Source organism: Vanacampus margaritifer, chromosome 8 (assembly GCF_051991255.1).
Source record: "Vanacampus margaritifer isolate UIUO_Vmar chromosome 8, RoL_Vmar_1.0, whole genome shotgun sequence".
In the NCBI taxonomy this organism is placed as follows: Eukaryota; Metazoa; Chordata; class Actinopteri; order Syngnathiformes; family Syngnathidae; genus Vanacampus; species Vanacampus margaritifer.
The window spans coordinates 19,421,640-19,443,644 of record NC_135439.1 but is presented as its reverse complement, the minus strand read 5'-3'; the positions used below and the strand labels follow the sequence as shown (position 1 = coordinate 19,443,644).

Sequence of the window (22,005 nt, the reverse complement as noted above, 5' to 3'; positions counted from 1 at the left end):
TATTTAATCAAACACTGAAATATTAGGCCTATTGTATATTGTGTTGAGTACATAGTTTTCTATACTGCTTAAATATGTATCCCTATTTGAATTGTTTTTGTACGGTGCATTTGATACGCGCGTTCACGCTGAACAGTCAGGTTTGGTTCCTCCTTTAAGGCAGGGGGCAAGAAAATAAAGACAAATAGAGGCACGACTGTCAAGGCGGTAGTGCCTGGCCTGACTTCTAGGCTGTGCATGTCTGGCCCAAAGACGTGATCAATCCTCACTAAATGGAAGTGCACATGTCTACGTATGCCCAAAATAAACAACAAAAATATTTGAACGACAGTCACCATATTTGTTTGTACAATTCACGTTGCCGTTGCCTATGATGGTGGCAATGGGAGGTGCGGCTCACCATAAAATAAAAAAATATTCACCAAAAGTGCACACTTGGTGAAGATTGATCACGGTTTTGGGACGGAGCAGTTGTACTCGCTGGCGTTACACCGCCCCCTGAATGGCGATGACATTTGATGACGCTCAGGGCCTTAAACTCATTAGCTCCCAAAAACGAATATACGTTCTATTTAAACGTATATACGTTCTATTTTAAATGTTTTAAGTGTCCCAAAGACGTATTTATACGTTGTTGTTTTTGAGTACACAGAAGGTTTTGATGCAACCTCTAAACTGCAGAGAATGGTTGAATCAATGGTAGTTATTACAAAAAAAAAGGCCAACAGGTAGCAGCAAAGTATAAGAGATCACCCAGGCTATGTTGCAAACAAGCTCTTTTCCGCACAGTTTAAAACAGATTTGTGAATAACGATGAAACTTAGCTATATTCTAATGCTAATTGCTGCAAAATGGAAACAGATAAAAATTTACTTTTTTTTCCTGATGAAAGAAGAGACTAATCTTTTGGTATGTTCCATATTTTTATAGCAATAGAACACAATATTTTGTGGGCCTTGCAACATCATTAAAAATCCAGTAAAACAGCTGGGAGTAAAGGGGGTTGCTTCAGTAAAAATGGCTGGTAGTGAATGAGTTAAATGAAAGTAAATGTCGCACAATACCTGTGCTGCCTTTCACTATTGTGTGAGCTCTATTGGCAGCGGGATTTTTTTTCTCTTTTTTTCTGTTGCACCTGTCTGGACCCGTCTCATGAGCTATCCAGGGCAAAAAAAACAAAAAACAAAAAAACAAAAGGGAGCCAGCGTGCTATGACTCACGTTTCGCTCCCTCAGAACCAAAAGGATGACGACATGCTAGACTTTGGTCGTGGTGGTCGTGAAGCGTCCCAGACACTAGGCGACCAATCGTTGAATGGGTCACACTATATGGGCGACGCTACGTCAAGATGACTCAAAATCGTTCAGGACCTGGGACAACAGCTTGCTCATTAAGAGTGGCCAAAAACACCTGTTGAGAGGTGCACAAGTCTCAATGAAAGTTGTAAAATTGTTTGATTGCAGTGATTGCCGCAAGAAAGTTGAACAACAAAATATTAAGTTATCGTATCATCAATTTTGTCCAGACCTGTTTCAAGTGTGACTTTTTCATAAAATGTGTATTTATTATTGTCAAACTCGTTACTTCTGTGACCAATGTGGGTTTTCCATTAACAAGGGTGTACCAACAATTCTGCGCATGTATATGGTTAGACTTGGACGTGTACAGGGCGGGATCCACGAGGGGCCCATGTGCTAACTAATCAAGGGAAAATGTCCTACAGTTGTAGGTAGGTCAGTTTTTTTCCTGTTGCTGTACGCCATTTTCAGTTTTTGTGCATATTGCCACTTCCCTGTGTTATCTCAATTAAAAAAAAAACAACATTTTTTTCTTTTTTACATTTTTGGGATGTCTGCATTCAGTTTCATCCCATAAATGTAAAAAATGACAAAAAAAGGACATAAGTGTTTTTCACAGGACAGCGACGATATGTACACTTTTAGTAAGAATCCTCCCTTTGAAAAAAAAGTGAGTCCCTATGATTGTGTGAGGTCAACCTTTGTGCAAAATGCATGTGGACAGCTGTGCTACCTTGGGCACTGTGAGGTATGATTATGTGTCAGGGTGAGCAATGGAGCAATTACTGCTATTTTCTTTCGATATCCCGCCTCACCCTCTTCCTTCTGCAACGTTAATCTGTTGCATGTTATCTCCTCCTATTTCACACATGAGGCCATCTCAAAGACCATGCATTCCCCCAAGTTTGTGTGTAACACAAACAGGTAACCACAAGTCTTACTGTGTTAAAGTAAAGGATTTGGCGTGTATTCTGTCAGATGGCAGCGTAAAAAGAATAGCTTTTCCACATCAAAAGGCCTCATGCTGGTGTGGACTCCTTGCTCGTGGAGTCTCTCTGCCTCCACTTGGGTTCAAGAATAAATCAGTGTAAAAACTGGGAAACAGACTCTTTGACCTTTGAACCTTTGTGTGAGGGTCAGTCTTCCCGCACAAAAACGGCTAGGTTTGTGTGCAAATCACCAACACATTTGCACATTTCTATTAGTGGACCCACACATATTAGCAGTTTAGCTCTTGCGGAACCACCTATTCGCAGATGTTTTTGAGAACCTATCCCTCTTTATTTGTCGAACCCCCATCTTATCTATGTGTTATTAACTTATGAATATGCCAATGATGGCCATAGACGTCAAAGATCGATTTTAACTGGGGTGGCAGTGAATAAGGTATTGCCTATTCCCATCACCGTCTTATTTCTGACCCTCCCTTTAGTCTCTCTCTCCGAACCCACTTCAGGCCCCAGGGCTCAGGAGGTCGCACAGCTGCAGGGAGCAATTCCCCGGAAACCAGCTCATTTCCCTTGATAGTCATCCAGGCTGAGACAGCACCATAAAGTTTGATCTGGTTTGCTGTTCATTGGCTGACATTCTCCCTCCTGACAACAATGCAAAATTGCTGTGGTGCAGATTTCCAATTTAATGTCTGGAATTGCTATCTTGCATTTTCTCTCCATTTGTGTCTCTGCCAACCTCTTCAGCAGATTTGCTGCGTGAGTCTATCTAGCCGTCTTCCTGCGGTGTACCAATACTTTTGTCCTTTGTCCTACTTACAAAGTTCACTGTTGCTTTTTTGTTCTCCTGTGATTAGTCAAAGTGAGGCGCACCTGTGACATGAATCGCCTTCACATCACGCCACTGGTTACTTACGGTAACATGGTAAGGTTTAAACATTTAAATGGCACGGTAAATGGCACTTCATTTATATAGCGCTTTTCCACCATACAAGGCCCTTAAAGCGCTTTACATTTGACTACTCATTCCCCTACTGATGACGCAGCATCAAGAGTAACTAGGGGTTCAGTATCTTGCTCAAGGATACTTCGACATGGTCACAATGGCATAGGATCAGACCCACAACCTTTGGATTGGGAGACAACTACTCGGGCCACGCCGGCCCAAATGAATATTTAGTATGCTTAAAGCTGCTCAACATAGAAATATTTTTACAATAGCCTTTTTATTTGACCATTTATGACTCAGACAGCTTCTAATAAATACATTAACAACTTAGCTGTAGCGGTACTCCTGCAAGCTTCTGGCCAATAGTTTTCAGACTAGATTCGGGTTCGAATGTCCCACCCTCTGTCTGCTGATGTGACGTCATGCACGCATTGTGTACGTGCAGAAGGGAGTGCACAGTTTCATTCTTCGGCCAAACATGGCAATAACAATTCTCAATGTTGCCGGCATGGTGACCGAGTGGCTATTACATTTGTTTGGGTTTTGGGGGTTCGAATCCTGGCTCTGGCCTTTACATGTTCTCCCCTTCCTTGTGTGGGTTTTTCTTGAGATACTCGGACTTCTTCTCAAATTCCAATTGCCTGTAGTTGTGAATGATTGTTTGAGCCTCACGATTGGTTGGTGACCAGTTCTGGGTGTACGCCGCCAAAATCCTCTAAAATCCAGCTCACCCAAGAAGGTGAGCTGGTACAGAAGACGGATAGGATACTTTAATCATTTGGATGGCAGTTAAGAATCACTTTTTTTTAAAGTTTGAGGGAAATTCTTCGATTTCAGAGACTGCAAGCATTTTGTTCTGGTTGCAGTGTACTTACTGATAATATGATTTGCTTTCATCAAATACAAAGTCATAAATTCAAGGTCCATGAGGAGAAAATAAAAGGATAGTAGAAGTACAAGAGATTGCAGTCATGGGTCCAGACGCCCCCAGAAAGAGAAGCCCATTACTGAGGGACAAAGACACACTTGTGGATACCAAAATCTAACTGTCAGAAATGAAGACACACACACACACAGATGTGCAGGATATTGCGCATATTAGCTGAGCCATTAGCGCCTAACATTGATGGAATGTTTGACTGTCCGCCTCCCGTGTCCCTTGAGACATGATGTCACCCCAACAAAACGCCGCCGTTTCAAAGAGAAACAGCTTTTAATGTGTCCAGAGCCATGCAATTAAAGGGGAGAGGGGCCAAGACATGGGTGAGAGAACGCATTAAAAAATTGAATTTAAAAAGAAAAGCCAAGGAGAGATAGACATGAGTGGATTCGCACAACACTTGAGTTGATTTGTGAGTGATGATGATGGCGGCGAAGAAGCCATTAAACCAAGACGAAACAATTCATCTTTGACCTGCTACTAAGGGTTTCTTTGCCGTAAATGTGTCAACTTTAACGTCACTACCGCGTATTAATCACTGGACATCATTAAATTAAATGGTGATTGTGACTGGTCTTGCATTAGATGGATAAAATAATGAGCAACATACTGTATGAGCAAAGTGAGGATGATGTACATACCTTTAAATATTCCCAAAGTGGAAACTGCACCAGAGAGAACGGAATCTGAAAAACACAACATTGGAATCTTGAACATCTGCAGTAGTATTCAAAATCCGAGAGGTTCATCTTTAATGTGTAAATATGCAGCTGCCTGTGCCATTCTTTCCACCATTTTTTGTAGCTTTGCCCTCTCAACATGTTTGCATGCCTTTTCACTGCTGATGATTAATGAATGAGACGGCCTGTGGTCTGGAAAGGTTGGACTGCGTATCGAAAGAGCCAACTTCAAATGAAGGATAGAAAGAGACCAGATTGATGTCTTGGGATTGAGTTTTGCCACAGGAAACAATTCATCAGTGCATACAGGAAATGTTCTATCTTTGGAGATGCCAAAGCTATGGGCATATCCCACATGAACACACGGCAGACGCACGTGTGTGCAACCTGCCATCATGCAGTAGACGGGTGGGCAAGTGAGACCGAAAAGAAAAAAAAATCAGAGGGAGAGAAAAAAATTACATTGATTTGCTGCTATTAGTGTTTGATCACAGCAACAAGGGTATCATTCAACCATCTGCGCCTCTCATCCCAATCTGTTTCATCACACTACAACTACACAAAGGTGTTTATGCCATTTAATGAGCTAATTAAACACTTGGTCCAAAGCGAGTTGACCTCATATAAACAGTCAATCTGGACATAGTCAAACTAAACTCAAAGTGTATCTACAACATCTGCTCTCCAAGCGCACTGAGAAAAACTGCCAAGAGATTTGCAAATCATTTACAACTAATTGGAACTTTATTTGTAGTTGACAAAGTTTGTAGCAGAATTGGGATTTTACAGGCATAACAATCCTTAGTCATTAGTTACTCCTAATAGGGCTGTTTCAGTACGACGCTTGCGATGAGAGTCAGACTGTTGCAAGTTCAGGAGCAGGTCAGTAAGTTTAGTGCGTTTGCTAAGTTAAACAAGAATGTCCCCACTCTAATCAGTAAAACAAATGTCTGTCTAGAGGAATAGTTATTGCCTTCAGTTTAGGGAGTTTTGTGTTGTCTGTGTGCGTTTCTCGATAGGATTACGCTAAGTAACCAAACGTCCTCTTTTACATCCTGCCTGGAAGGTGGGGGTTATAAATTCCTGAAAATGTCCAAGTTGTCATTGTTTTTCAAGTGAGCAATTAGCATGTGTCAAATTTGACTGATGCTTTGCGGGACAAATGGGAAGCGTAGTGCACCGTGTTGTTATCGAAACTGGTAGAACGTGGACTGCCCCCAACTTGAACGCGAGGAGTGTAGTGGAAGTAGTGCTGTCACTTTTGAATATTTTTAGAATCGATTAATCTATCGATTATACAATCGACTAATCGGATTCATTTTAATTTTGCATTAAAGTGGTTTACAAAAGCATTTTTTTCTCTGATTACTGTTTATTAACCAGTGATTGGTGTTTATGTCGTATCGTACTTCGTATTCGTGCAGTGATTAAAAAAATGGGGGGATTGATGTTGTACTTACTGGTTCGGTTATTGTTTTCCAAAGTAAAAACAGATGTTTGCAAAGGTCTTGTTGTATTATTATTATTAAACACATAAGATAATCAGTCTTCTTTCATAAAGGACTACAGAAATCAGTCAACAATTACTGTTAATATGCTGAAATCAGAAGATTTAGACAATTTTTAATTAAAAATGGCTCCAAACAATAACTCAATTATTAAAATAGTTGTAGATGAATTTGATAATGATTAATTGTCGATTAATTTTGACAGCTCTAAGACGAAGAGAAAAAAATTGGGGGTTTCCATGTGTGTGTTATACATTAATTAAAAAATATATATATACAGTATATAAAGGAAAAAAGTAGCTCTGCGCTCCCAAACCGGAGAAATGGTCGCAGCGTGGGTTTGATCCCCGAGTTGGATCGACGCCGCGGAATGTTTGCTTGAAAAAAAAGCTATTGGAGCAAAAAAGTTTGGGCTTAGGGCATTATGTTATTATTTATTCATTTGTCAAGACTTCAAAAGAGAGTTATGTTTTTCATTTTATTTTGTACTCATACTGAAAATTTATAAGCAAAATATGATCACCCTAGTTAAAGCTATGCCACTCATTTCCATGAACTTTGTGGCTAGGTGTTGCATAAATGTTAATGCACATTAAAATTAAAATGTGGATTCCTCTTAAATACAGTACACTTATGTCTTACATTAGAGATTTTTTTCTGTACATAAAGCGTAGCTGGCCCTGCTACAATAAGCACTAGAATCAGGCAGGCAGAAGAAAATTCTCTGCAGTCTTATTAGACGTCGGTCCGTTGGTGTCCAGCCAGCACAATATGAGGAATGAGAACTCCCCCCATTTTCCAGCTGTGAGCAGATGAGAGTAATCTTCTCAAAAGAATAAAAGTGCACCTGTCTTTTATTACCACCCCAAAGAGTTTTGCGACATTCCAAGCCAAAGAGACAGACTAGAGAAACGGTTGCAATGATACACACAGAAAGTGGAATTTGAATTCAGTATTATGAAATAAATTGTGATATAGAAGCCTAATACTACTAATTATAATGGCAAAAATAACTATAATAATACTGAATATTAAAAAAATAAATAACAATGGACAGTTTGGTTCTGCAATGGATTTGAAAAGACTGATCCACACTTTGAATGCTGTGCAGATTATTCCTATTTTTTCAAAGAGTGGAAACCAACACACAAATGAAGGTGATGTTGAAACTGCAGGACTTTATACCAATGCCATGACACATTAACTTAAAACAAAAGTTTAGAACAATGCATAACACCCACTTTTTTCTTTGGCTCAAATATATTTTCCTAGAAATTATTCAAAATTTGATTGATTGATTTTTTCCCGTGATATCTGTCAATTATTATATAAACAGATTTTTCCTTAGACCTCAACTACTATTGTCATCTTGTGTTAGCAAGGAAAATTCTTGTTTTGACAAAAACTAATATTTTACAGTTTGACGATCAGACCCCCCTGAACCTCAACAGACACGGCTAAAATACTGAACTGGGTCCAAATCCTACGTAGTCGCTTGGCATGCACTACAACAAAAACAGATCATCTCTAAAAGTAGAGCAATTATATAGAGCTGCGTATATTCTGGCAAAAATCCTGTCAAAATAAGGCTCTGCATCTTGGCTACATAGTGAGAACTTTGTTCCAGGAGCTCAGCAGCATCTGCTCCCAAAGCCCTCAAACATCTGTGTTATCCGGCTGGCCTGCAGGGAGACGATTCCACGGCTGGGAAATAGAAGAAGGGCTCGCCCACAAACCTGCCCTCCTTCATCTGGGTATCTTACATTTTTGCATGCAAATGTTGTCTTTGCACTTGATCATACGTATTTCATGTGATGCATGTGTGTCTGAAATGAAGCATTCTACGTGCTTGCTGACACATTTTGCAGCTGATCTGACGTGACAGCGCCACTTGCCCTTACTGTCATGTTCAATATCATATTCATAGAGATGTGGGCTGTGTCACTCTGCTGACACGGCTCCGGGTTGCATGTTTGTGTGTACAAAGCGTAGTCGCCAACTGTATTAGTGGGGACTTTATTAGTATTCTGCGAGGCTTCGGCCTGTCACAGGTCCTTAAGCACTCAGCGGAGGGCAGAAAAACACATGTCAAAATATATTCCGCATGAGCCTGATTGGAGGACAAGCCAGTTGGCTGCAATTTGACAAACGACTTTTAATAGGTCATACTGCTGCGTGTGCATACTGATGAGGTTTTAAGAGAGCGAGGCAAGATGATGGATGTTGAGACAGAAACAAGTTGACAAATGTATAAGAATGGGCAACCGTGCCAAAAGAGAGATGATATTCAACCTTTTTCTTTCCACAAACATCTCATCCTTAATTATTTTAAACTAGTTGCTACCAGTGAAAATGCCTCAAAATTAAGAATGAAATGTTGTAACAAAGTCTCTCACTGTGTCTGATGCTCAGCAATAACAGTATGAAGACATTTTAACATTATAAATCGGCTTTACACGATAGAATATTTCAGCCAATGACGATCAGCAAGTTTGAAAAACCGATAACTGATTACCGATTTGATCAAAAAATGTAGTAAAATATCTATTTAAACAACTTTTATATTGGACTGCCGCCATTCGCAGGGTATAGTGAGTGGCCTGGAACCACGAATAGCGAACGTATAATTAATACAAATTGAAATGGATTGGGGGAAAATAAATAAAAATAAATAAACTCCCCCAAATAATATACAAAAAAGACAGATATACATTTCATATAACTTATTATGTATTATTCCACAGAACCGATCGATTACTTCATTGATTGATCATGCAAATTAAGACATTGTCGCCAATTACCGATTTTGCATAAAATATCGGCCGATCCTAATCCAGTCGATCAGATAGATCGACGTAAAGTCTAATTTTAAGGATGGGAAAATAAACTCGACAGCCACAACATTAGGTACACCTGAAAAAAATATTTAAAACAATTATCACATAACATAAAAAGTTAGCATAATGGTTAGTTTGGTGTAAGTTTACATTCACGCGGAGCTGCACTGAATTGGACTGAGAGTTGTTTCCTCAAAATTTCATAAAACAAATGAACATCTTAAAATAAATGAACAAATTGTAAAAGTATCATTACAACTGTATCATATTAGGAAATCTTTTTTTGTTTTTGTTTTGTTTTTGTCAAACAGTACCAACCAAGCCAAACAGCAGCATTACTATCATAGAAGAGAAGTATAATTTGTGATACACAGCCCTTGAATTGGATGTCATTTTGTTCTGCGGGTAAATAAATATGTTGGTGTGACACTGACGATCACCAGTCACACTGTACCTAAGTGAAGAAAGTCAAACCTTGAAAACAGATCATGAACAAGTATGTGCTGAGTCTGTTCTACACTCGCCACCAGATGTGGAGCAAATGATTCATGAGCTGGAGAATGCAGCTGGATCCCATGTTAGTACTTGATACCCAATGACCACTGCAAATCCATCTGTCAAAATGTCCTAAAGCCCTTGGATTTGGAATCCACCACATGAATTATATAGCATGAAGAATTTCAAATTCAATTTATAAAATGAGCAAACACCACTTGATTTGAAACAATCTTGGATTGATTGAGAATTAAGATAACAGCTCTGCTGGTGCAGCACATTAAGGTGCATTAAGTCGTTTTCAAATTGCATCATGCTCTACCTTCTCCAAATTGGAGCTCTGACTTTATCCAATCCAACCTTTTCACAGAGGGATAAAATATGTCTGAGCACTCAGATAAAGCAGCTGTAAAACAATGTATGATGTTGTGTAATGTCAAAAAGATTGCTGGTGATTAATATGAATTGAGTACAATAACAACATGCAAATTCTCAAATATTGATAACTATGAAAATTCCACTGACGTGTAGAAGACACATTGCACGAGGATAAATGTTTTCTAAAAAAATCCAGATGGCAGTCACATGGGGAAGCCATTAGTGGCGGCCATTGTCAGAAAGTCGAATGAATGTAGGTCATGAGAAGCACGATTCACATTAAAATCTGCATTTATTAATTGCTAATGCATGCATTTTGCAAAAACCATTAAGCACACATACACAAAATGGATATTTAAAGGCCTACACACCCTAACTTCTAATACCAGGTTTTTGTAATTCTTAAATAAGAAATAATTATTTAAAAATATATATATATTAATGATGATGATGATGATATATATATATATATATATATACACTCATTTGCTCCAAAAACATATAAATGTGTTCTATGTTCTAAATATTACCATGCCCCCAAAGACGTATTTATATGTTTAAAAAACACAAAAAAAACTTCTTTTTTTTCCCCTAGAGCATACAGAAGGCTTTGATGCAGCCTCTGAACTGAAGAGAATGCTTGAAGCAATGGTAGTTATTACAAAAACGGCCAGCAGGTGGCAGCAGAGTAAAATAGATCAACCAGGGCCATGTTGCAAAAAGCTCTCTCCCCCACTGTTTTGAACAGATTTGTGAATAATTATTAAACTTAACTTTATTCTAATGCTCATTGGTGCAAAACGGAAGCTGATAGAAATATACTTTTTGATGAAAGAAGAGACTCTAATCTTTCATTTTGTAGGTTCCATGTCTTTCTAGCAATAGAACACAATATTCTGTGGGCCTTGCAAAATCAGTCAAAATCCAGTAAAACAGCCGGGAGCGAAGGGGGTTGATTTAGTGAAAATGGCTGAGAATTAGAGTTAAGGAAGTATGACATCCATGAAACATTTTCCTCAAGCACCAAATGTGGCAAAAATCCAGCAGAAAACCAATATTGAAGCCATTAAAAAAGATTTCTCAATGCATCCATTGTTAAAGAGTGGTCTCCCTCAGGTTAACAGCTGAGCTGCAGCCTATATAAGGTGACTTTAGCTAAGAGGAATGTGCAACTTTAGTGACAGGAACTTCAAGTTGTTTAGAGACAGCCTTTACACCTTGAACATAACGATACCTTTCTTTAAATAATCGCCTAAACCATTTTTTCCCGATTTTTCAGGAAACACAAAAAATTTAACCATTTGCATCATGAGGAGATCATTTAGGCAAAAAAAAAAAATACTTAAAAGGGTGACGATAAGTGTCGTTAATGTTCTCTCTGATCTCCTGAAACAACTCTCATTTTGCTTCCGCTGGTCTATATTTTTTCACATCATGTCACCAAATGAGCAGTGACTACTTTAAATTAGCTGACTGACTGATTACAAGTTTGAAGACCCCTGGAATGCTAATTAGAAGAGACACTTTGGTTGAACATGTCTCTATGGTCATATTGTTTTTTATTATGGATTTTTCTACAAGTACTATTGTTTTTATTCAGGTTTGTTTCATGAGATTGTTTTTTTAATATATGTATAATTCTGTTGAACCACAATTCAAAAGCTTAATTAATTATTACTTTTGTCAATGGTTATTTCTGTGCCTTGTGTAAGTTTTTCTTTCATTAACAACAATTTTGTCTATGGGTGTATACTGTGTTTTCAAATTCATAATGCATATAAAGCAAATAGCTTTGACTAGTGTTTTCTCTAAAACCAAATTTGTCATAGATAAATTAGAGGTCATCCCTCCTAAAGCATGAGCAAGGGGCCCTTTTATAACTTTTACAGTATCACTGTGAGGAGTGTTCAGCCTTAAGCAATTGGCAATCACTCATCTTTCCAACTCCCTTGCGCTGTACAAACTAGAATGTGTATGAATGCACTTGCTGAAAAATTCCACCTGACAGTTTTGAATGCCAAGGGCTGCACTCTGTGTGTGTGTGTGTGTGTGTGTGTGTGTGCGCGCCTGCGTTTAAACAAGCCAAACTGGAGAAGTCTTTTAAGCAATGCATTCTCCCACAAGCCAATGAAACCACTGTCCCCAGTCGCCCCAAGCTGCTTCATCCTCGCAAATGTCAGTGAGGCAGCATTATTCACAACAAATTAGGACTTGTTTTAGGGTAAACGAGGAGACAAGGGAGCTAATTAAAAGGTGAGGCGGCGGTGGGAGTGTTAGAAACAATGTGCTGGCAAATAATAAAAAAGGTAACTACATAAAATTGAGAGAAATACTTCCCTAAAACAGTATATAATGCAACCTTGTAGGTCAAGCAAGAGAGAAAATTCATATTCAGCAAAACACTTATTTTTATTGCAAATAAACCACCTGAAGTTCTTGTATATGAGCCCAGGTGGCATCTAAACATTATTTGGTGGTATATTTCACTTATGCTCATAAATCAACTAAATCAAATGTACAAACCCAATTCCCAAAAAGTTGGGACACTATACAAATTGTGAATAAAAACTGAATGCAATTATGTGGAAGTGCCAAATATTAATATTTTATTCAGAATAGAAAGTTTAAACTGAGAAAATGTATCATTTTAAGGGAAAACTATGTTGATTTTAAATTCCATGGTGTCAATAAATCGTTTCCACTTTGCCACACTCCATTTGAAATAACCCCTGGCCCAGAGTAACGCCTGTGCTTCTTAGTCTGCGTTAGAAATGGCTTCTTCTTTGTACTGTCGAGTTGCATCTGGCAACGGCGGCTGGCACGGCGGATTGTGTTCACCCACAATGTTTTCTGGAAGTATTGCTGAGCCCTTTCTGTGATTTCTGTGGTAAGCATTCCTGTTTGCGTGCAGTGCCGATTAAGGGCCCGAAGATCTTGGGCATTCAGTATGATTTTTCGGCCTTGACCCTTACACAACAGAGATTGTTCCAGATTCTCTGAATCTTTGGATGATGTTGTGCACTGTAGATGATGATGACTTTTTCACTGGTAAACACCTTTCTGATATTTCTCCACTATCTTTCTGCGCAACATTGGAAGAATTGGTGATTCTCTACCCATATTCGCTTCTGAGAGACACTGCCACTCCGAGAAGCTCTTGTTATACTCCTATCAAGTTGCCAATGGACCTCATTATTGGTAACTGGTCTTCCAGCTGTTTTTTTTATTTTTAGAAGTGCAATTGACTTTTCCAGCCTCTTATTGCTACCTGTCCCAACTTTTTTTAGATTTGGTGGCACCATAAAATTTACAATGACCATCTTTTTCCCTTAAAATGATAAATTTTCTCAGTTTAAACTTTTGACCTGTCATCTATGTTCTATTCTGAACAAAATTTTGAAATTTGGCACTTCCACATAAATGCATTCAGTTTTTATTTGCAATTTGTATAGTGTCCCAACTTTTTGGGAATTGGGTTTGTATGTACTGTGTCAAGATTTGACACCAAGATAGTATCAGTGGTCGCATGCGTAGTGAATGCAAGTCGGATGTGACACAGTAAGCCCGCAAGGTCAACCAATTAAGCTGCTGACAGGACGAGTGATATGAACATGTCTGAGGGTCTAGCAAAAATTTGTCCGAAAAGAGTAAATGAGCTATCAGTACGGCTGATTGAGAGTTACCGGATAAAATAGAAATGCACCATTTACTGGAATAAAAAAAAAGCAAAGATTAGTCTATCTACTCTTCAGAAAAGTAAATCCAAAGGTGGTCTAGAGGCACCAAATTTTATGCACTACTATATAGCTAACCAGCTACAATATATCGTTCTATGGCCACAACCCAACAGAGACACAAACTGTTGGCTGGAACTAGAACAGAAGGATTGTAATAACCTCAGACTTCGAGATTTACTCTTTATTACAACATCGATTAAGCGACATAATTATTTTAAAAACCCAATGATTTCCGCCACCCTGACTGCCTGGTGGAAGGCACTAGAAATGACAAAAGCCCAAGTGGAGCCCTGTGGGCTTTCTCCCCTATGGCATAACCCCGACTTTCAACTTAACAACCAACGGCTTTATTTAGGTGTGTGGGAGCAGAAAGGAATTACACATCTCCACCATCTCTTCTCAGATAATATGTTTATATCATATACATCCTTGCTCCAAAAATACAATATGAAAAACGGAATTTTTTTACATTATCTACAAGTTAAAAATATGATAAAGAAAAAAATTCCAACACTTCGGGGTACGCTCCAACCGCCTGTTTTAGCTAAAGATATTAACAAGCTTTCTCCGACAACAACAAAAAAACTTTCAAAAATATATAAGTTACTTTCATATACTGATAAAATGTCTTTACCCATCTCGAAATGGGAGACAGACTTGTCTATAGCACCGGAATCGGACTTTTGGATTCAAGTTTGTGAAAACGCATTTAAAATGACAAAACACACAAATTTACAACTTATCCAATATAAAATTATTCAGAGAACATATATTACTCAATATATGATGAAGAAAATGGGACTCTCAGACTCCGACATTTGTCTCCAAAGGTTACAAAACACTACAGACACTTATGTTCATGCTTTATGGTTATGTACTCCGGTTATGTATTTCTGGACTAAAGTCTTAGAAAAACTTTCCGCTATTTTGGACTGTAGGATACCTTTATCTCCAAACTTGTGTTTGCTAGGTGACCTAACAACAACTGACTTACCACATAAACAATTTCAATCTACACTTGTAGCCCTTACTATCCAATGGTCTAACCTCCTCATAAATCACATTTTAATGGAAAAAATATCTGCCTCAAATAAAAACCAAATATCAAAATTTATAGAAACATGGTCTACGTATATAGAATTTTTTAACCTAATTCTGGTTACTTAATTCTGTCTGTTAGCGAGAGCCACTATATCGTGATAACTTACATTGATGTTTCTGCATTTGGCAATTTATTATTATATTATATTATTAGTACGGGATTTTTTTTAATGGGCTTTAGGTGAACTGATGAATACACACACGCACGCACGCACGCACGCACACACACACGCACATACACATTCTCACCCACATACAAAAAAATATATATATATATGTGTATATATATATATGTATATATTTAAAAATAATAATAATAATAATAATAAAAAAGAGAAAAAAACCTTTTTATTTATTTATTTATTTTTTTTAAAAAGGAGAGCAATGATGATGTCAAATCGAATGAACAATACTGAGCTCTCCTTAAAAAAAAAGAAAAGAAATGCACCATTTCCACTAGCAATCTCACATGGTCTCAGAGGTGGGCGATTAATTCTCAAAGCTGCCTTGTGGAATAACTCCAAACGGGCACATCAACGTGCTAACACTGTTAAATCTGAATTTAATGTCTTCCTTTTTATAAAGCAGTATATTGTACTGCACTTGTGTAGCCCAGGTATAGCTTGTTAAATAAATTACATATAATTATAGAATTAAAATTGTGACTTTCTCCCAAATCATTACCAGTGCAAAAAAATAAGAAATAATAATACGATTTTTGGCGTAGCAGTTGGCGTTGGCACTATTATTTAAAAAGAAAAGGTTACTAGAATTGTCTGATAAATCATTGAATATATCTATTTTAGTTGGCAACACTGAAGGCAAGTAGCTGCTCTTGTTCGCTTGCACTGCTGACACACATGCATATCAAAATAAAAGCAGCGCATACTTGACGTTTTAGGTTGACTTCCTAATGGCTGCAGAGATGGGCCATATGTGGCCCACTGGCCCTACTTTTCCCATGTGTGCTTTAAGCCAAACAACAAAAAATGAACAACAAACAGCAGACTTTGGTGCTCGTTTGAGAACCACACCAAGATTTTTATGTGCACGACTGAACTTAATAGTGTATTACAACAACACTCGTATTTACGATTTTATATGTACTAATGGATGAAACAATGGAGCTTGGGACAAAAATTAAGGTCTTCAACGTCAATCCATCGATATTACTCCTTAAATGGCTTATCCCTTTTAACAATAGAGACAAGAGGGAAATTTACAAAGAAAAAGTTCCCATTCCCAACAGTCCAAAACCAGTAAAACCAGCTGTAGAAACTGTTGTTGACTGCACTTCTAGTGTTTATCCTTTTAAAGATTTATAATATTTTGAATTTTAACTGTAGATGCAAAACTGTGTCGGTGTATCTGAGCGTATTTGCATACAAGTTGGGTGGTGTATTTCACAAGGTATTTCATGGACACGTGACAAAAGCACGGCACTACCTAAAAACGACAACTGTGTAAGCTAAAAAAAAAAATCTAATGCAATTAACAAATGCCAATGAACAACATACATATATGGATGCTCTACATGCCATATTATCTCTGGGAGCAACGCTCACAGCAATGAAACAATCGTTTCAGCTAACCAATCACTGCCTGAGGGCCAACAGAAAAGTTGTTTTTGCGTGTGTGTGCGTGTGGTTTCATCACTCACGCACATCAAATCAAATGGGAATTGGATAAGCAATAAGCATATTCTGGAAACCACCGAACCTGGTGGGAGAAGGTAGCAGTGCAGTTTGAAATTTCTCTCTCTCTCTCTCTCTCCCTCTCTCTCTCTCGCTCTCACACACACACACACACACACACACACACACACACGCACACACACACACACACACACACACACACACACGCACACACACACACACAAACTCACACAGGACCAGCGTCAGTCAAACAAAACCATGTATGGGCCTGATCAATCCGTTGCATGCCTAAACAAAGGCAATGCACAATGTAAGGCTGAATTATAGCTATAAAAAAATTTTTTTTAAAGAAACATGAAAAATAACAGAATCAGTAAGGGAAAAAAAGCAATGAGGAAAGGTCTTGGCAAAGTACTTGACAATTGTGCACTATTTCGCTCAAAACCCAAAACCTCAACTTGTCAGTGCTTGAAGAAGTAGTGGAAGTTGACTAAAGTCAAGGGAAATGAATTGGTTTGAACTGCTAACCTTTGCTGGGGTTGAGACAGATAATGTTCTTGCTGCGACTGACACATTATACTTCTTTCTTCCATTGGACATTAAGCAGTGACATCACAGCATGCCCCTTGACTTTCAGGAGTTTTGTTCCAGATGCTGCAGGGTCGTTAGCGCCCCTGCGAGCAGGATGATGGTTGAAGCAGGGGTAAAAGGGGCAGGCCTATGGCTAGCGGAGGCGGGGTCAAGACAGAAGGATACGTCGGGTTGGTAGGGCAGGTGCTGCTTCTGAGGAGCCTCAGATGACTGCCTGGGAATAACACAATACCACAAAAACAGGACAACCTTTTCCTCACAAATTCATGTGCTGGTGGAAAGCGCCATTAAAGTTGTACAGTGAACATATTAGAAAAATAGAGACAAGCAGCCCTGTTTGGGTGCAATTAAAAAAATATACAGGGTGTCCATAAAGTCTCTTTAAGATTTCAAAAATTTATTAAAAATGCAATTGATTAGATATTTTATTTAGATTTATTCTATTGTATTCAGCGTTTATTAAATTTTTTTTTACCTCTTTTAATACACTTCTACATGGGCACCATTAGTTGCACGAAGCACATCAAGACGGTACTTGATTTCTTGCTAATGTTCGCTGTAGCATAGCCTCATCAATTGTGGCAATGGCATCAGTAATCCTTTGCTTAAGGTCAGTAATGATAAACACTGTATGTTTTTTTAAACACTGAATACAATAGAAAAAATCTGAATAAAATATCTAATCAATTGCATTTTTAATATTTTTTTTAAATGGTAAAGGGACTTTATGGACACCCTGTATATTGAAAGGCAATTGGAATATTGAGCCTATTATTTCAAAAAAGTGGATACAGCATTATTTAAGGTGTCTGGCTTGTTTGTAGTGTTAGTGGTACTACTGGACTGCACATTGTCCTACATGTCTACTAGGGGTGGGAATCTTTGAATGTCTCATGATTACATTCGATTCCGATTTTTAGGTCTGCGATTCGATTTAGAATCGATTTTCGATTGAGAGCAACTTTTGATTCAAAATTATTTGATTGCCAATGATTTTTGCTTCAATCTATAGATGTGCAAGGAATTGTAATGATCTACTCCAGTCTGACACGCTAATGCTAATTAGCGCGCTACTCGCGGCACTTTTATCACTCAAAAGAACCGCTCCACGCTGAAAAAAAAACTTATATTGGAATAACGTGATCGTGACTTTTTCCTTCTACTCTCTAATGTGGCTACAACTTAACAGCATATTAGACCGCGTGGACCTACACTGCCCCTCAGTGGCCAAAACGGGTACAACATGAACAGCGCTACAAATAAAGGCACACACAGACAAAGGCAAGACAGTATAAAATAATTTAAATAAAATCGATTTTCGGACATTTAAAATAGATTCTGAATCGTGCTAAATGAGAATCGCGATTCTTATAAGAATAGATTTTTTGGCACACCACTAATGTCTACTAAACTTAAGTAGAGCAGGCGTACTGTTCAAACATTATTTTTGCATATTGCTGTCGAGGGGATTATGGATCAACTTCAATCTGGTCTGCTGGCACTAAATTCAAAACGATAAGGGCATATACTAATCTCCTTTGACATGACATCCAATCCACTCCTGGTCCTCCATTCTAAACCGACTTCCCACCAGTGAACACCCTCCACCGATCACAACTCTTTTGCTAGACATGATTAAAAACACATGCAGGGCGCCTGAGGTTTTCCGCATGGATTGACGCAACGAAAGTTGCGGGAAGAAAATATAGCCTCAAGATTCTAAACGAAAACATTGCCTGAATGTTAATATACCCAACAATCACGTGAACAAGTGGGAGGTTTGGTGCAAAAACAACAACAGAAGTATATATGCACCCCCCGCAAACCTAAATAGGACAGATAGTAGCATGTCTGCTTTGCAAATGATATCCATAAATGATGAAGTGTGCTTTACATAATTGTGTCTGTAAGTGTGATCCATAGGTCTCAGGGGCAAAGCTTTCAAATGCATTATACAGAACAGTCATGCACTCATCCAGAGCAAAATCTGCACCATGCAGAGCGCACATGTGCGGGCCTGACACCACAGCAGCAAACTGCTGCACATCTGCCAACAAAACTCACCAGTAACACTGCTGTCCATCATTTGGTGGTTAAATAGCTTCTAAATGCAACCAAGGCAACCAAAAGGAACTGGATACATTATAATATTTACCTTATAATGTGTACTGTGGTCAAGTATCAGTGAAGGGGGAAATGTGGGACTAACATTCTAAACTCAGCAACACTAATATGACAAGCGGCCCATCTTTCATTTATCCAGTGTTAAAATTTGTTAAAAATTAATTTTGCGAGTGGTGTAAGCAACATACATGACAAAGGTACCATTTTTCAAACTAAGCAAATCAACAATGATACTGATGTATGCTAAGGCTCAGGGATGGGAAGGCAGTGACATTGGAGTCAGATTTACAAATTGAGTATATGACCCTAACAGAGTGTATTTGCCATTAAATTAGCAGTAGACTAACATTAAAGGGATACTTGACTCATTAAACTATTTTTAGCAGTAAAAAGTTAATATTTTGTCCAGAATTAATTTGATAACTTCATTATTTTTCTTGTACCGTACAATTAATACTTTTAAAAACAATATTGTCCACTTGCTGTCAACTGAAGATGACATCACCTGTGCTGAGGAAGTAGGTGACGACCAATCATGGCTCATCTGTTTTCTGGGTTTGGTCAGTAAACTGAGCCATGATTGGTCATTACCTATTTCCTCAGCATAGGTGATGTCATCTTCAGTCGACAGCAAGTGGCAAAATTAGATTTAAAGGTATTAATTATTCATGAAAAATAATGACATAATCACATTAATTATAGACAAAATATTATCCTCTTACTTTTGAAAATGGCTCAATGAGTATCCTCTGAAACAGGTCAGGGCCGGCAAGCTTTAACATTAAACCTGTTCAATATTTCCGACCAAAGATCTTTAAATGCAGTGGGAAATCTGACATCTCCAACGTTAATGAAACTGTGAGATGTGACACGAACGGAATGTAGTCAAACAGTCCGCTGACTGATGAACAAGGAAGCGGTGGTAAATAAAACAAAATATGTCCTACCCATTCTTATTTCTGTATAGAAGTTAAAGCTAACAACGACCTAGCAACGGGAATATTTGGCCGGCTAACAGTGCGCTAGCAACAGACAAGATCTGAGAGCCAAACTATCTTAGCGCTAGCAAGGATGGGGCTAGTAGCAATGTAGATTGATTTTAAATGGGATGGACGAGAAAAAAAACATCCTTTGCTCAACAGTTGACCAGGAGGAGGATTTGGGATACGTTTGAATTAGTTAGGTGACGAATATGGCTTTGGAAACATGATGAAGATAACGCGCTTCATCATTTAGAACCAAATTGGATTTTTCATTTGTTAGACTATGACGTGTTTTTCGGCCAAAGTACATTGTGTCACCCATTCGAGTTGATTCGATCATGCGGTGGTCACCCATCACAATCAAGCCTCATATATAGTTTCTTGAGTTTGAATACATTTTATTCATTTATTGTTAGTTCTGGCCAACACCACATGTAACGCTACTCTCGGCCTAGAAGTCCATTTAATGCACACAACAGTTTCATTCAAGCCATATTCTGCCACTTTTTGGCTTCTCTCAGGCCCAACTGGCCAAAGCAGACTTTAAAACCTACATTAAGGTGAGGATGAATACTCTTTCCTGTTGAATCTCATTTGATGAACAAGAATTGTGACTCAAAAAACAAGACATATGATCATCAGTCACACTCGAAATAACAAAACTGGATGTGTGTAGACATTCAAACATCTAATTTAGTGTGTGCAAAGAATGGCAGACACACCTTTATCAACATCGCAGATCACACAAAGGCACCCAACCACACTTTGTCAGGTCAAGTCATGTCAAGGGCCTTATCTCCAAAAGTCAACAGGTCATCTCACCGCTGAAAGTGCAAATAGATGAGGTAACACAGTAGCAGACAATATGTTTTAACCAACAATGCATGACATCCCTCCCTCCCCACTTCTTTGAAGCTCAATTTTCCATTACTGTCAGTCTTTGGTAAACTTTTATGGCTTCAAAGCCATTTTATCAAATAATCAAAAAAGGGAGGCGTAAACACATTAACAAGGTAGAGAATACAGGAAGACATGTTTATTAGTTAGCTGAATTGTCTTGCTGTGTCTAATATTCCAAGAACTTTATAGTGTGGAGTGACTGACTCACTAGTCAATCAACTGGGGCTCAAGGTGCCTCAGACTGTCAGTTTCACTTACAGCCACAGTCATTGTAACCACTACACCAATAAAACATCTAATAGCTCATCTCCAACTCATTACGCCATTTCAAATTGGTGCAGTTTATGTCAAATTGAACGTCACCTTACAGAGCTTTAGATGAGAAACTGAGGGCACGTATTCATTGCAATGCTGATATTACATACTCAAGTGTGATGGGGTAATGGAGAGATGAGAGAGGGAAAAAGCAGAGCAAAGAGAAGAGTGAAGTGAGCTAAAATCAAACATACATATTTCTGGATAAAACTGAGCTTAGCCTGCCACCTACTGGTACAGCAAGGTGATACCTCCAAAAAAATCTCATTTTTAATCACTCATCTTGCCAAATGAGTGCAATTTCAGTGAGGATGTTTTTATATTTTTTTGTTTGTTTGCTAGCAGTACTATACAAAATCTAGTTAACCATTTTTCACAAAACTGTGGTAAAATAAAGCATAGGATGACATGATTTTTTTTAATGATAACAATAACAACGTGTGCATCTGTGTAGGAAAATTTGGTACCAGCAGCGACGATATAATTGTTGGTATACTCACTGTCATTTATTACTTGCTGTTGTTTCAATGATCTACTTTCTTTTAGCTTTTGTTCTTGCACTCT

The 22,005-nt window shown here is 38.3% G+C and overlaps 1 protein-coding gene across 2 annotated transcripts in view; it reads right to left on the bottom strand.

Moving 5' to 3' along the window:
• Positions 1-22,005, bottom strand: part of slc25a26 (solute carrier family 25 member 26) — a 51,631-nt gene that overhangs the window by 17,268 nt on the left and 12,358 nt on the right. For both annotated transcript variants that reach the window (XM_077574385.1, XM_077574386.1), the window contains one exon: positions 4,779-4,823. In XM_077574385.1, coding sequence (XP_077430511.1) covers positions 4,779-4,823 — 45 coding nt within the window. The remainder of the gene's footprint in view (positions 1-4,778; positions 4,824-22,005) is intronic.